Source organism: Panicum virgatum, chromosome 1K (genome assembly GCF_016808335.1).
Source record: "Panicum virgatum strain AP13 chromosome 1K, P.virgatum_v5, whole genome shotgun sequence".
In the NCBI taxonomy this organism is placed as follows: domain Eukaryota; kingdom Viridiplantae; phylum Streptophyta; class Magnoliopsida; order Poales; family Poaceae; genus Panicum; species Panicum virgatum.
This window is the reverse complement of record NC_053136.1, coordinates 22,383,736-22,398,245: the sequence shown is the minus strand read 5'-3', so window position 1 is coordinate 22,398,245 and position 14,510 is coordinate 22,383,736. Positions and strand designations below refer to the sequence as shown.

Genomic DNA, 14,510 nt, shown 5'->3' with positions numbered 1-14,510 from the left:
TTCCAAAGCGAACCAGCCTAGTCACTCCAATGTACGTGTGTACGAAAAGAAGTTACGCCCGATAACTACATCCACTAAAAAATGAACTCACCACATTTGGCGTACTTGAATTCGTGTTTCAACTTGTTCAACAAACTGTTGTCAGGCTGGCATATTGTATCTTGAACTCATTGTTTCTAATCGAGTCGTAAGGACACTTTCAAGAATATACATAATATTCACAGACGTTCCTCGAGCCCTGAATACACAGCAGAAACCATATGGGTTAAGGACACTCAGGAACCGTCGATCAGCCTAGCATTTAGCAAGAACTGACATTCTGACTGTCGATTGTTAGGGGTCTCTCTGACAACTAACTACCATCCTACGCAGGCTTGGACCAAGGTCACTTTGCATAAACAGCAGAACGCAGACTACCGTCTCACTGCACCTAGTCCTTGCCATCATCAGCTACAGATTCTGGCGGCTCGACGACATCGTTGCTCGGTACAGGAGGATCAACTGCCACCCCTTCTATATTCATCGCAGCGATATCACCACCCTCGTCGTTTTGGCATTCTTCCTTGCTCTTGTCGAGGTCCTTCTTGCTGAACATGCTCTTCAGGTTATGAGCTGTTTTGCCAGCATGTTTGACCATGTGAGCTGCCTTCTTCCTCAGTTGCCTCCTGCTCGAACTGTCCAGCTCCTCCCTCTCAGGGCTTGAGTGCTGCTGCTCATCTGTTCTAGTCCCCTCTCTGTTGCTCCCAGGATCTTGATCGACCACATATGTTACCGAAACCCTGCTTTCTCCAACAGGCTGAATGTTAGGGTGAGGTGTCACGCATGGGGAAGCTTCGTCTTCAGTCCCATTCTTTGGGTTCCGGCGTAACACTGCTCCAGCTAGCTTGCCCAAACCCTTTTTGACCTTGTGGAGGTGACGGTGCGATCTACCACTCGTGGGTTCTTCAGCACTGGAGTCGCTTCTGTTGGACTCTGACACTGATGACCTTGGGCTATCACTGCAAGCATCATTCTCCCGCTGGATTTTGGAATCCTGGCAACGAGGACGACCTTTCCGGGGCGTCCATGCACTAGTGACGTCGCTGCCCGGGCGATGTACCCAAACATCAGGCTTTTCTGACCCTTCGATGTCAACAGGCTCAAATTCATCAGAGATCTTCCGGAATTCGTCGGAGGACTCACTTTCGTTGTTGGTCCTGGACGAAAAGCTTGACCTTGGTGTGCTAGCTTTGCCCACTTTGGGCGTTCCACCCTGCTTCTCTTCATCATTAGGAACCTGCAAGCACTAGTGTAGAAATTTTGTAAACATGAGTCGTGGATAGGGCAAAAATTGTAGTCCTGAGTAATAGAGTACCATTAAGTAATATAAAAATTCATGTCAAACCTGATCTTACCTTTTCATTTTCTTCTTCAATTACAGTTACAGCAATGTGAATCCTCCCTGTCTTTATATTCTTCAGCGAAACCCACATATCATGCCTTTGTCCGCCTCTTAATTTGTTGATGCTTACGGAACAATCACTACACGGGTTACAGGAAAGATATAAGTTTTACTATAGTTGTAGTAGTTAAATCAATTAAAAGTGTTTGCTGATGTGAAATAAAAGGATTTGTTACCTTAAGTACAAAATACAATTAGGCATAAAGCAAAGCCATTTGTAGCAGTAAAAAAGAAGAAATGGGTAAGAGAGACCAACCCCAGAGTGTCGTCGAAGATGGGATCCTTATCTCGGACTTGAAGTGAAAGATGATTGAGTGCTTCCCATGAAGTAATAGGTATTTTAAACTCCTCGAGCCATTTTGGGTTAAGGGTTTTCTTATGGATCTTTGTCTGAAAACGGTAGGGTCCAAGATGGCCTTTCACATATGGATCAGCTAGTCCTGCACATGGTTACAACTACAACTATTGAGCATTTTGCTGAATTAATCAAACTTCAAACCTGTAAGTCCTCGGCAGAGAGTCAACAGCGACTCACTCTCTTTAACATTTTATAATACTCCACATACCGTTTGGATCAGATGGCTTCATGTCAGCACCTTCCAAGATCTCAACCCGAGCATGTGCGATAGGTGGCTTCTCATCAACACTAAACCAGTTCTCTGATACATATGGAAAATAATTTAGAATAATTTCAGAAATTTCACATAATAGTAAAGCAGAGTGGAAAAAGGAAAGGGAAAAACAGTATCAAACAAAGCATAGAACTACACTAACAACTTAAATCAAACAAAGCATAGAATTACACTAACATGACTGTAGTGGTGGCAGTGCCACTTAAATCAGTTGAACGAACTGGCAAACTAGCCTCATAAGTAACTAATGTGCCACAAGTTTAAAGAGCATGAAATGGGAAACCAGCATTGATAAAGTTGAAAAAAATGTAGAATATCAACAAGTTCATAGCAATTACCTGTTGATTCTGAGGCAAACTTCTCCAGATCAATAACAAGCATGTTTGGCTGCAAAATAAAAATAAAAATCTTAAAATTAACAACTATCCTAGTATAAGATATTACAAAAACGCTATCCACTAAATTCCTTGGCGAACAGCTACACGCCTACACCATGTAACAAGCTGATCCACCGTGTTACGTTGAGATAAGGCTAGCATGCTACAGATGTAAGTACAAAGAAGGTTCTCTAAATCTTCATCATTTAAAAATTGAATAACCAATGTAGACAAAAATGTGGTCGATAGGAAAACCATGTCACCCTTAATGCAACAAACGAAGGAACTTCACAACAAAGATCATTTTTTGGTGGGGACGCATGGCTTCAGAAACCTAACCTCAACAAGGGTCTGCCCAAATGCAACATCCAACATCCTGTCCTGCAAGATTTGAAAGAGGAAACAAACTAAGTGCCAAAAGAAATGTAATGTAATTAGATTTAAATGGAAACATAAAAAAGTAAATATAAAAAATAAACTAAAACAGGCAAACTTACAAGCCATCCAGAAATTCCTGGTAGCTCAGTTACATCAAGCCCATGACCAAATAAAGGTTTCACTGTCATTTGGAAGTATGGAGGCTCAACAAAGCACACTCTCACACGCCCAATGAATGGCCACTGTCGCAGAAACCTCACCCCTACCAGAACCTGCACACAATCCGCAGACAAGTTCAGTAAAGACAACACAATCTGAAACATGTTTCGTATGCAATCTGAAAATATCAAAGGAACAGACAACGAATATTCTCCTTTCTTCATATGTTCATATGAGATTAATTTTTCTTGTCCATGCATCCTTTTCTTTGTAAAATTATCTGCTGCTCTGATCCTTATCATTGCTCAGCCATAATGCACATTTATTAGTCTGCCAAACACTAGGAACTCGATGGATAGTGTTCAAAGAATTAGTTGACAAAGCACTTATACTAAGATTAGAAAACTGAGAGACGTTATGTAGGATGCTTGCCTTCCCTTCAACATGCATCCCAGTTATATGCATGTTTGCTTTTATGCCAAATCCGACTCTCTTCCTTAGCTGTACAGCCATTCGTGCATCCATATCCTCGGCTGAAAGAAAATTCATCCCTATCTCCAGAACCTGGCAGAAATGTGTAAATGATAGCCTTCTCATGGTTCATACAATGAGAAATTACACAGAAAGGGCATCTCCCATCTTAAAAAAGAATCATCATTACGCACCAAGTGATCATCATCAGTTGATTGTCTAACAACCCTAATGTCTGTAAACATCGGTGGGTTCCTACCCAAGTAAAGGCTTTGGATAACTGCTTTCCTCTGCAAAAACAACATAAATGGATATTAGAATAAGGTACATAACTATTATCGAAAAGAATATTAAGTGGGAGCAATTACTTGTTTTACTTCTGAAATTTAGAACTACAAAGAAAACAAGTTCATGCATGGATAGAAATATTATAAAAGGAAGTCAGATACTAGCAGTTCAAACTTCGTACTTACTGCCGTCCATGGTTTGAACTTCTCTAGGAACCACGGGAATATGGGCAAAAGGAACTGCTGTGATACAACCCTCTCCATGCAAACTGGCCAGATCTTTTCTACAGCATAATTTAACCACCTGACAGTTTCTGCATCAGAGAGAAGCTGGACCAAACATATAATGAGCAATAAGACGTGAAAGCAGACTTTTGGATCAACATGAAAGCTGAACTAGGAAATAAACAAATGAAACATAAGGCTGTGTTTAGTTTGCGAAAAGTTTGGATTTTAGTACTGTAGCACATTTTGTTGTTATTTGATAATTAATGTCCAATCATGAACTAATTAGGCTTAAAAGATTCATCTCGTCATAATCAGTTATACTGCGTAATTAGTTATTTATTTCAACTACATTTAATGCTCCATGCATGTATCCAAAAATTCAATGTGACGGGTACTGTAGAAAACTTTTTGGAAACTAAACAGGACCTAAGTTACCTTTCTCTGATTGGAACATTTCCTTTCCTCATACTGTAGCCTTCTCCTCAGTCTCATTGTGTACCTTTCATTCACCTAAAATCATATTGATTCTATGAATAAGGTAATTAAAAGACTGACTGGACATTGGATGCTGAATAGGGTATTTACATAAATTACATTGAATTGTCATGTCTCTAGGCATTTTTGGTCGACAGTACTAACATGTCCATACCACATTGTGGTTATTCAAACTTACTTTTACTGTCGATTATTCAATTTATATTCTAGAATAGATAGACACAATCTAAGAAAATATCAATTTAAATTACAGCTACACAGGAAGTTAATAAGCAGGATTTCCAGTGTGCTCAACACTACTTACATGGGTAGGGTTGAGAAAATTAAATCCAATGTACCACATGAGGAAATTGATACTAGGTCGACAGACCATATCAAAGAAAATCTCTTGACTCATGTTGCAAAGAGATTAGTTCAACTGTCTATTTTTATTTAAATTAAACTATAGTAACCTATAAAGCACCACGCACACTGAACTCTGGCTGATGGTCACAATCGAGTGGCTGGTTAGTGTATTTGAATCTTGAAAGAAATTGTACAAGTCTAACTGAGTCATAGGTCCAATGCACTAAAAACACTAACAAATCCATTGAGTAGCCATTTTGGCTGATTCAAGTAACACTACTAAAAAAGTGACCATGATATCGTATTTAGAAGACAAATAGAAGGAACAGTTGACCAGTAACTGATTTTAACTGCTACAACCTTCAACTACTCCATGTTGACACACCTGCTCCAGAAGGCTATATCTAGTGTGAATACAAGTCAGTGTAATATTCTACTAACAAGGTCGGAATAATCCAGAATGGACCCTCAGTGACCATAGGGGAATAAGTCTACAATGTATTGCTTGAAAAGAAAAATAAATTTTCCAATTGACTGATTGTTCTGGAGGACAGACTCCAATCTTGACTTAAGCTTACACGACATGTCTAGATATGTAGCAAAAACGATGTATCTAGATTTGCCAAAATGATCTATAATTTGGAATAGAGGGAGTAAGTCATAGCTGAGGATGTGCCACTAAGGACATTTGTTCGGAACACATCCACTCTCCTTACTTTGTATTTCCCATACGCTTGTTTTGACCACCACAATTTTCTAATTACGTAAGATACTGAACTACGAACATACACTGATACAAACTTTGATGCCAATCTAGCTGCCCATGTATAAAATAGAAGAACTGCCATGTTCCCCCTCCCTTACCAAACCTAGTCCACTTTGCTATAACTTTTCAATTTCTGTCAACACGTTTTGGATGTAAAAGAGATGGACTGGAGGAAGCGTACATCCTTCCACCAGCGGAACATGAATATCTCTAGCGCGTTAAATATGATAATGACAGGCTTTGATCAACGCTGTCACATGGCCCGTTTTGGTCAGACATGACGTCTCCACATGACAGCGACCGGGCAAAGTAAGGCATATTGAATTGATCTTGATCAGCCACCAAACACAGAGTATGTTCATGAATCTATCCTGTTCGTGAATCTATCTAGCTCAAACCATGCATGCGCATAACAATGCGGATGAGTTGAGAACAAGGAGGAATAGAAACCCGCAAAAATATAATTTAAGAGAAGCAGCCCGGAAATCAAGCTCCCAAATGTAGTAGTCAGCAAACTGGCGGCAGAGTTGACTAATTCGCCGGGTTCTCGGCAGGAAGCAATCAACGCGGCGAAGCAATCGATCCAAGGCGAGCGAGAGGGAGACTCGGGCGGGCGGGTGGGCGGTGGGCGGAGCATGCGCACTCACCGCGAAGATGTAGAGGAGCGCAACGAGGAAGAGCGCCGGGTGCGCCCAGCCGGCGGACGCGGCGGCCCAGAGCGCCGCCAGCACGAGCGCGGCGTGGTGCACCACCGTGACCTCCGTGATATCCATCGCCGCGAGGGGTCCTGCACTGCACGGGCCGGCGGCAGCCTCCCCCGCTGGCGTCCGGTCCAGAGGCCTGCGGCGCGGGCGGCCGCACTACCGCTCCTGCTCCTGCTCTCGCTGTTCCTCAGGACGGCCGGAACCCCGTGCGAACGCCGCGAATGCCCGTGCCGGGGAGCCGAGACGGCGGGAGCGAGGGAGGCCAACAGGCCACACGGGGTGACGAAAAGAAGCAGGCGGCGAGCGGGAAGGCGAGCCGACCGCGGCGGGGGCGCAGTAAAATAGCCAGCCGGTGTGGGCGTGCCCCTTTCTGGCTTTCTCTCTCACGAGGCGGCCGCGCCCCGAGCTGCGGATGCGGGAGCTGCCATCATCAGCACCACCTGCTCCACTGGTTGGCCCGGTGGTGGTGGTGGGCGGCGGCTGGGGGATTTGGAAAAGAAATAGTACTCTACGAGCGCTGGCTGGCGCTGCGTGGCGCGGCCGCGGGGGAACGTGGCGGCCGGAGAGCTCGTCACATGGGCAGCCGCTCGGGCGCGTGGCGCGGGGTAGGGCTTTGCATTCGGTCAGTGTTAATTCGGTAACTCTTAATCGAAATTGTAACTAGAAATCTTTTAACCGCGTAAATTCGGTTGCGATTAAATCGGTTCGGTTTTGCGGTTAACCGTAATGTATACAATACATAAATAACAAGCAAATTAGAATGAAATTATGACATCAACTACAAGCTATTGACCACTAAAATAAGCTTAGAAAGCTAGAAAAACAATTAATGTAGCCTCACTTAGATATCTTAATTATGAAAACCAAGAATTCTTGATATCTCACATGATTATACATATATTTAAGACATAAGATAAATACATATTACACTCAACTTGCTAAATCGGTTAATTCGGTTAAATCGGTTAGTGGCACATCAAAACCGAAATAATATGCGGTTAAAGAATATCTCAAAAAATTTAACCGCAAAATTAACCGTTAACCAAATTAACCGACTTTTGCGGTTAAAGCGGTTCGGTTCGGTTCGGTTCGGTTAATCGGTTTCGGTTATATTTTGCCCACCCCTAGCGCGGGGCTGGGGCCTTGTGGGGTGCGGGCGGGTGCTGATGCCGCACGGATCGGATTGGGGTTTTTGCGGGGATGTCTCGTCAGCCGACGCGGCTGGTGGGGTGCGGCGCAGCCGCGCAGCCACGGCGGGGGTGCCGGGTGCCGGCCGCTCCCGGATTGCTCCCGGGCTAAGCAATTGCAGGCTTGCGGATTGCGGCCCCGCCCGGTCCGCGTTCGCGCCGGCTGACGGGGCCGTCTATTCCTCGCGCAAGCTATTGGAATCTGATCCATCGCTGAAGGACCCTCGCTCCTGTCTCCGGTCTTTTTCCCCGTCTCCGGTTTCTCTCTCCCCTACTCCCTCTGTCCATTCTCTCTCTCCCTCTCCTCTATCCAGCAGCGCGCTCCTCCGCCTTCTCCGGCGACGGATCGAGCGGCCCGAGGGAGGACGAGCAGTGTGGACGGAGGAGGGTGGCGGCGCGGGCAGCAGCGCCGTGCGCGGTCGTGGGGAGGATGGCAGCCGTGCCGGGCGCGGCGCAGAGGAGGGCGATGATGCGGGCAGCAGCACCGGGCGCGGAGGAGGGTGGCAGCGCGGGCAGCAGTGCTGGGCGCGGAGGATGGCGAGCAGCAGCTCCGGGCGGAAGATGAACAACGGGTTCTTCTGCGATAGCACGTTGCCCAATTGCTCGCGCGACGAATAGACGCCCCCCCGGCTGACGCCAGTGCGGACTACTGGGGAGTGGGATACGGACAAACGGTGGTGGTCACTGGTCAGAGTTCCACCGCGGCGGCAAGGAATTGGGACGGACTCATGGCCAAGTGGGTTTTGATTTTTTTTTGAACCTCGTGGCTCTGGGTTTGGTCCAACGGCGAAGGCTGCGGTGGAGTGGAATGCATTTTGACTTCTCTTCCGTCGCCCATCAAACGTGGCGGCGGCCCAGGAACAACGAGTCTGACGGGTCTCTCGCGAAAGAAAGGAGCCGAGGGCCGCCGCCGCCGTTTGCGGCCCCCGTTACCTCACCTCCGCCCTCGTTGCCGTTGGTGACGAGGAGCAGGGTCAAGCAGGGTCCGTCTTTTCAACAGATCGTCTGTTTTTGTAGGGTTTTAGTCGAGTCCACCTAGGTCTAGGGTTTGCTCACCGTTGATATTCGGCGGTGGAGTTAGGTTTTGCCGGAGGAGTGTGGCTCCTCTGCGGCTTGCTTTTCCTGGCGACACCGGCGATGTGGAAGCGACGGCGGCGTAGCGGAATAATTTCTCCCAGCCTCTTCCGTTCTCCGATGGCGATCTACTCCGACGTCAACGGAGAGGCTGGGGAGACCTGTCCAGAAGTCGAGGGCCGGTGCATCGTCGTCTTCTTCAAATGATGATGTTGTTGACCCTGTTAATCTCGAGGAAGATAATCTTTGGTGAAAATCTGAGCTTTGCTCGGGTTGCCGGCGGTGGAATCGAATGATGCGTCGTGGGTACGGGAGTTGGCCGATGCGCCTGGGAGGCAGTGTACTCGGCTGATTCGACTAGAAGTAAGCCCTCCTCTGCGGCCTCCATCTTGTGGAGATTGGCTCTGGTGCCCAATGACGATTGGGAAGCGGCTTCGGCGGCAGTGACAAACGGATCTCTGAAGGCTTCGAGGAAGATGAACATGAGCTTTGGACTTCTTTATAATTTTTTTCTTTGGGGTTCTGTTTCTGAAAGAGTCGATGTAATGCGCTAAGATCAATACATTTTCTTTCTAAAAAATCAAACGTGGTGGCGTTTTTTTACTAGTAGTAAGTTTTTATTTTATCAGCAGTGAACCAACTGGACCGGACCCGGGCGCTTGTTTTGACCAAGAACGGGAAACAGAGGGTTTGGTGGTATTTCACCAAATTAATTGCATCTGGAAGCCTCACCAACACCACCACATCGATCATCGATGGGTCATCAAGGGACGATGGGATGTCAAGTGACGATCACTTGGATGTAGACCCGAGCATGGGTCACCCGACTCGAACAACCCGACCCAACCCGCCCGAAAAAAACCCGACCCGACCCGACCCGAGCTACGTGGCGGGTGGGCGCGGGCCGTATTTTTTAACCCGCAACAATCAACGGGCCGGGCACGGGCCGTGATTTTTGACCCAAAACCCGACCCAACCTGGAAAACCCGACCCAAAGGCCAAAAAACCCGACCCAACCCGAAAAAAACCCGACCCGACACGCCCGCGCAGGGTGCACGGGCCAACCCGACCCGACCCGGTGATAAGTACGGGTCGGGCGCGGGCCGTCCTATGCGACCCGTGACCCGACCTTGACCCGATCCGAACCCGACCCGACCCAACGTTTGCCCAGGTCTACTTGGATGGGTGTAACGGAGATACTCAACGCAGCGCCAAAAATAAAAAGGCTGACGTCATATTTCTGTAAGGCCACACATGATTTTAGGGGCCGTTTAGTTCCAAAAATTTTCACCTAAAAATTTTCACCTCCCTTTTAAATACATGTATGAAGTATTAAATGTAATTAAATAACAAAACTAATTACACAGTTTGGATGTACATGACGAGACGAATCTTTTAAGCCTAATTAGTGTATGATTAGCCATAAGTGCTACAGTAACCACATGTGCTAATGACGCGGTCAAAAGCCTCAAAAGATTCGTCTCATGGTTTCCAAGTGAGTTCTGAAATTAGTTTTTTAATTAGTGCCCAAAAAACTCTCCCGACATCTGGTCAAACTATTGACGTGACATCCAAAAATTTTCGCGTTTGCAACTAAACAGCCCCTTAACTAGTACGCAAGAATTTGCTATTTACCGCCTAAAAAAGGCGATTAGATGTCGCGCACATATAGCAAACCAAACCTGGTAGAAAAATGGATTAAATGTCTAGCCTCACACGGCATTTGGCACATGCTCTTTCACCCAACTCAACCACGCTGCAGCTCGGAATTTTTAATAGAGTGAATTCCACTGTAGGATCACGATCTAGTTAAGGGTCCAACTGGAGGTCCCCTCGCCGCCACGGAGGCTAGATTTGCTTAGGTGGCTTGTCCAGCGTGGAGTGGTGGGAGTTATGGCGCCATTAGCAGGCATATGGCTTCACAATTTAGCGCTCGAAAGACTAATCTTCTACGCATATGCTCTTTCGGAAGGAGTAAAAATCCTGTTATGTAAGGAGTAAACTCCATTTCTTTATCTCCCGTCCTCAAACTCGAGCATATCAGTTAGGGTGAGATGGGCTAGGCGAGGCAGGACGAAGGCGGCGACAATCGGTTGGCAGGGGATGGGATCGAGGAGCAGCGCGGTTGACTGAAGTTGACTCTCCTCCGGCGAATCTATCGCTGCATCGCCATCCCGAATGTGGAGCGCCATGGCTGGGAGATTGCGGGCGGAAGGTGAACCGCCCCAAGTGTATGGTGAGTGCAGCTTTTCCAAATCCATTGATTGGTTGGTGTTTTGTGATTTAGATTGGTGTATGCAGCATTTGATTTAGGGAAAATTTGTACTTTTGCACTAAGGTTAGGGTTAACTTGAATTCAAATTTAAATATTGGGTTTTCTTGTTGGTTCAGGGGCGGATTCTACTGCTTTCACGGTAGAGGTACATCATGGAGGATTCTTCTGTGGCATTGGTTAGAATCGTGCTTACTTTAATGAGAAGGTCTCCTGGTTTGATTATTGCAAAGTCGAGTTTTGGTCTTTCATGAGGATTAAGGAGATCACATGGATGCTTAATTATGGGATAGGGGGCAGCAATGGAAATAAACTGTCAAAATATGGTGTCATAATCCACTGCAGCCATTGTCGAGATACTGGGCATAACATAACCACAAGAACAAAAAGAACCCAACTCCATGTGCTGATCCTACATAGGCTGAAACTATTGAAGAACCAGTCATTACCCAGGTAGTTTTCTTTTTTTTAGCGGGTAACCCAGGTAATAGTTTTCTAACTATTTTGCAAGTCAATCTGTTAAATCAATTTTCTTCATTTTAACCAAGTCTGAACAACTTATAGGAGGTTCATCAACCTGACCCAACAAGTAGGCAGGCTGGAGCTGGAGTGGTGTGAGAGAAAAACACTGTTACCTGGCTGGTGGCTGGAGGCTGGAGTTGGAGTGGTGTGAGAGGGAATTACTGTAGGGGTGGAGGCCTACCCACCAGCCGAACACGGTGATTGTCACGGCTTACAATTCCTATGGTGTCTCAAATGCAATAAGAGGTATGCAATTGCAGTATTTTTCAGATGATTGTTGTTTGTCTTACAGCCTAATGATTTATGTTTTTTCAGGCCACATAATGCAGAAGGCCAGACATTGTACCTGTCCCATTACTTGACAGTGCTTACATCCTCTCCAACATTCCATCAGCAAGGCCAGCTCCACTTACTACAGCAACCAAGTCTGGAAGAGTGTCAAGGCCATCAGCTAAGATGAAGGCTACAAAACCACCAACGAAAAAGAAGGGTACAACACTTCAATCAAGAAGTGCAAGGCTGGACTAGGACATACATGATCCAGATCCAAGATGAAGGCTCTGGCCAACCTTTTGTGGATGATAGTTGTCTTTTGTGCAGTTATAAACACCTGCAAACATCTTTAGTGGATGATAATTGTCTTTTGTATATGGAAATGATACCTGTAAACTGGTGGCCTGTGATGAAATTTCCCTTCAACGTTTGAAAAAGGGGAAAGAACTAAACAAGCTGTTTTTATTGGCTTGAGAAGAAATTAAACATTACATATTTTATTTTACAAATGAATAATTACGCCTACTTGTTGACAAGCACGCCTTAAAAGTTTTAAGGTTGCATTTGGACAAGTTTACTATCAAGTCCAGGACACTTCACTGTAATACCACCCATCAAATTGTTACAAAGTTGCCTTTAAACTTTTCGTTTCAGCTCCTAAAGAATTTGCAGCAGGTAAAATGTTGAACGAATAATAAAGCTACATCTAAGAATAGAAAAGTGAAGGTAAGTTTGTTACTGTTTTTTTTCCTTAAAAAAACTAACGATGTCATTGTTTTTTTTTTGATGCAAACGATGTCATAGTTCAAATGAATCCTTCCAGAATCCCAGGCACCATTTTTCCATAGCAGATTGTTGAAAAAGTTCAAATTTGGTGCCTGGATTCTGGAAGGAAGGATACGGCTTTACGGAATTCCTCATTCCAGTATTCCACTAAGTTGGTCTCTTTCGCAGGCACTTGGTCACATACGGACATGGAGCTTGTACAAAAGGGAGAAAACTGTGAAATGATTTGATAATAAGCTGGATCGGTACTAATTTTATTAAGTCCTTTGGCATTCTCAGAAAAACACCTAAACCTTGTTCTAAATAGCGTGTCCTTGCAATGATTTGTTAGAAAACTGGTAGTATAAGCTAAAGGTAGTGAAGAAGATTTGATAGGTGCCGACGTGAACCGACACAAGGATGGCTCGATCTTCACGACAGTAGGTTCAAGAACAAGGGTAAATTTGCTGCGAACAACAGATAAATAGCTTTATATCTGCCAAGGTTGGATGCGATCAAGCGACGGGGAGAGAGGCACCGAAACCTTGAGGACTTCGACTCGATCTCCGAACGATCGCAAAACCACAGCCGGAACTAATCCACACAAAACGGCGCAGCCGAACTGGCAACCGTTGAGCACGAAGAAGGGGACCTCATAGAGATCTTCCTCACAAGTCCAAGAAGAACTCGCAAGAACAAAGGTGTGTAAGACACTCAGCAGCGTGGCTGAAATACCATATCGGTTCAAATGATCAAAAGTCTCCTAATCTCTGTTACATAGGATATTTATACAAGGAACAACCCTCCTTGCTCGGTGTGAATGGGCCTTAGAGTTTCTGGAGTTATGGTAAATGAAAAGTCACCACGAACTGAAATCCCGAGGAGCCTCGCGTGGCTGTTGGTCTTCTGTGCAGTCTCCACTCAATCTGTCATAAAACTTTATTGGCATGTCCAAATGACATGAGGTTTGTTGCGTTGGAAAGTAAACTTATTTATCTTTCCAACCATGTATAGCCTGCACCATGAAACGTTGCAGATTGGCACTACTATAAAATTCTATTTTGTGAGGCACTTGAAAATAGCCTCGGAGGCGGGCACAATTTGCCTCGGTGGCTGTCTTTTTTATTAACCGAAGCGGTTTCAATAAACCGCCTCGCAAAATCGATTAACCGAGGCGGACAATTTTAAAATAACCGCCATGGTTAATGCCTATTAACCAAGGTGGTCATCCTAACATAACCGCCTCATTTAATAGATAACCGAGGCGGGCAGTGTAATTCAACCGTCTCGGTAAATGAGGCCTAGCCCGCTAGCCCGAAAAGCCCAATTGGGAACACTTATATAACCACTTCCTTCTCCAAAACCCTAACTCTATATTCTCATCCTCCCTCATCCCCCACCCCCTTCAGCCCGCAGCCCAAGCCACCGGCGGCAGTCTCCGCGTCCCCACCCCCTCCCCTCTCAAGCACCACCCTCCGCCACTCCCCTCCCATGGTCCACGGCCAACCTAGAGGCCGCGCCAGCAGCCCACGGCTGGGCTCGAGGCCTGCGCCGCCGGTGCCGCCGCTGGCTCCCGAGGCTGGCACGTGCGGGCTCGACGCCTCCACCTCACCACCGCGTGGTACCGTCACCAGATCCTCCTCCCTCTCCTGCTCCGAGGGGCGGCGGCGGCGTGGACGGTCCCGAGGGGCAGCGACGGCGTAGGAGGACCCGAGGGGCGGCAGCCCTGTGCGGCGGCAGCATTGGAGGATCCGAGGGGCGGTGGCCCCATGCAGCGGCGGGGGCGACTCCGAGGGGCGGCGGCATCGTGCGGCGGCCCCAAGCGGATCTGGGCAGGTGGACAACAAGCAGGGGTGGATCCGGCGCGTGAGGCACGGATGCGCAGCGGATCTGGTAAAGCAGGAGCATATCCGTCTTTCCCCGGCAGTGGCGCGGCGGCGGCAGGCCTCCCCCGTGGATGGGCTTGGCGGGCCCATGGATGGGCTCGGCGGGCCTGTCCACGGGCTTTTTTTTTGTTTTTCTATTTGATTAATCGAGGCGGGCAAACAACCGCCTCAAAAAATGGTTTATTTACCGTGACGCTATGTCCGAGGCGGTTGTCAAAAACACCTCGATTAAGCATTTTTGCCCGCCT

The 14,510-nt window shown here is 46.7% G+C and overlaps 1 protein-coding gene and 1 long non-coding RNA gene across 5 annotated transcripts; one reads left to right on the top strand and one right to left on the bottom strand.

Annotated features, from left to right (window-relative positions):
* Positions 1-95: 95 nt before the first annotated feature.
* LOC120699676 (C2 domain-containing protein At1g53590-like) lies at positions 96-6,759 on the bottom strand. 4 transcript variants are annotated; one of them, XM_039983711.1, is made up of 12 exons: positions 6,227-6,759; positions 4,409-4,483; positions 3,932-4,075; positions 3,653-3,748; positions 3,420-3,551; positions 2,948-3,100; positions 2,790-2,831; positions 2,412-2,460; positions 2,008-2,100; positions 1,698-1,881; positions 1,395-1,521; positions 96-1,276 (listed from the first exon to the last, which is right to left on the bottom strand). In XM_039983711.1, the coding sequence occupies exons 1-12, from the start codon at positions 6,350-6,352 to the stop codon at positions 431-433; spliced, it is 2,067 nt and encodes a 688-aa protein (XP_039839645.1). In that variant the 5' UTR covers positions 6,353-6,759; the 3' UTR covers positions 96-430. The 4 variants fall into 4 exon arrangements, with proteins under 4 accessions (XP_039839645.1, XP_039839638.1, XP_039839654.1 ...); XM_039983704.1 differs by having other exon boundaries at positions 96-1,285; positions 6,227-6,758; XM_039983720.1 differs by having other exon boundaries at positions 96-1,285; positions 3,932-4,049; positions 6,227-6,757.
* A 3,594-nt stretch (positions 6,760-10,353) lies between these two features.
* Positions 10,354-12,074, top strand: LOC120699669. The gene is made up of 3 exons (XR_005685534.1): positions 10,354-10,780; positions 10,936-11,584; positions 11,654-12,074. It is a non-coding gene; the product is annotated as an uncharacterized LOC120699669 (long non-coding RNA).
* Positions 12,075-14,510: the final 2,436 nt, after the last annotated feature.

Coding starts and splice junctions, on each gene's coding strand:
- LOC120699676 (XM_039983704.1), bottom strand. CDS start 6,352: ATGGATATCACGGAGGTCACGGTGGTGCACCACGCCGCGCTCGTGCTG. Junction 3,552..3,652: donor CAACTGATGATGATCACTTG/GTGCGTAATGAT, acceptor CATTTCTGCCAG/GTTCTGGAGATAGGGATGAA. Junction 1,882..2,007: donor GAAGCCATCTGATCCAAACG/GTATGTGGAGTA, acceptor AACCATGTGCAG/GACTAGCTGATCCATATGTG.